Source organism: Condylura cristata, unplaced genomic scaffold (assembly GCF_000260355.1).
Source record: "Condylura cristata isolate star-nosed mole 26May11 unplaced genomic scaffold, ConCri1.0 scaffold00041, whole genome shotgun sequence".
NCBI classification, from domain to species: domain Eukaryota; kingdom Metazoa; phylum Chordata; class Mammalia; order Eulipotyphla; family Talpidae; genus Condylura; species Condylura cristata.
In genome coordinates, this window is record NW_004567142.1 from 849522 (window position 1) to 850038 (window position 517).

Below are 517 nucleotides of genomic sequence, written 5' to 3' on the forward strand. Positions count from 1 at the left end.
GTGAGAGGGTGCGGAGGTGAGAATTCAGTTCTTCCACAGAAGTGCTGTGCGCCACTCCACTGGGGAGCGGGAGGACCCCTGGGGAAGCGGACAGGCAAGCCCCAGCCAGGGGGAGCCGGCACTGTAGCAGGCACTGAAGCGGCCAGCCGTGGGGGCAGAGAACAGAAGGGTAGGTGGGGGAGAGCTGATGGGTAGCAAGAAGTAGGGGGTACGGCTAGAGGATGCAGCGGGCCTTGAGAAAGACAGGATGGAGGCTGGCGTCGTGCGCCTCCGTCCTGATGCCCCTCTGCACACCTCTAGGTGCTAATGGACACAGGGCTAAAGCGAGAGGTGACTCTGGAGCTGCAGGGGGGCGGGACTGTGCCCAACCTGACGGTGTGCGTGGCAGCCTACACCGCCGCCGGGGACGGGCCCTGGAGCCTCCCGGTGCCCCTGGAGCCCTGGCGCCCAGGTAACGCCCAGCCTTGCTCAGCCCCCTCCTGCCTACCCATAGGCCCCCCGCCTCTCCCGGCGCCCC

The 517-nt window shown here is 67.3% G+C and overlaps 1 protein-coding gene across 1 annotated transcript in view; it reads left to right on the plus strand.

Moving 5' to 3' along the window:
- The window catches only part of AXL (AXL receptor tyrosine kinase), a 29676-nt gene that overhangs the window by 14517 nt on the left and 14642 nt on the right, over positions 1 to 517 (plus strand). Inside the window, exon 9 of the mRNA XM_012733732.1 lies at positions 301 to 481. Within this exon, the coding sequence (XP_012589186.1) occupies positions 301 to 481 (181 nt within the window). The remainder of the gene's footprint in view (positions 1 to 300; positions 482 to 517) is intronic.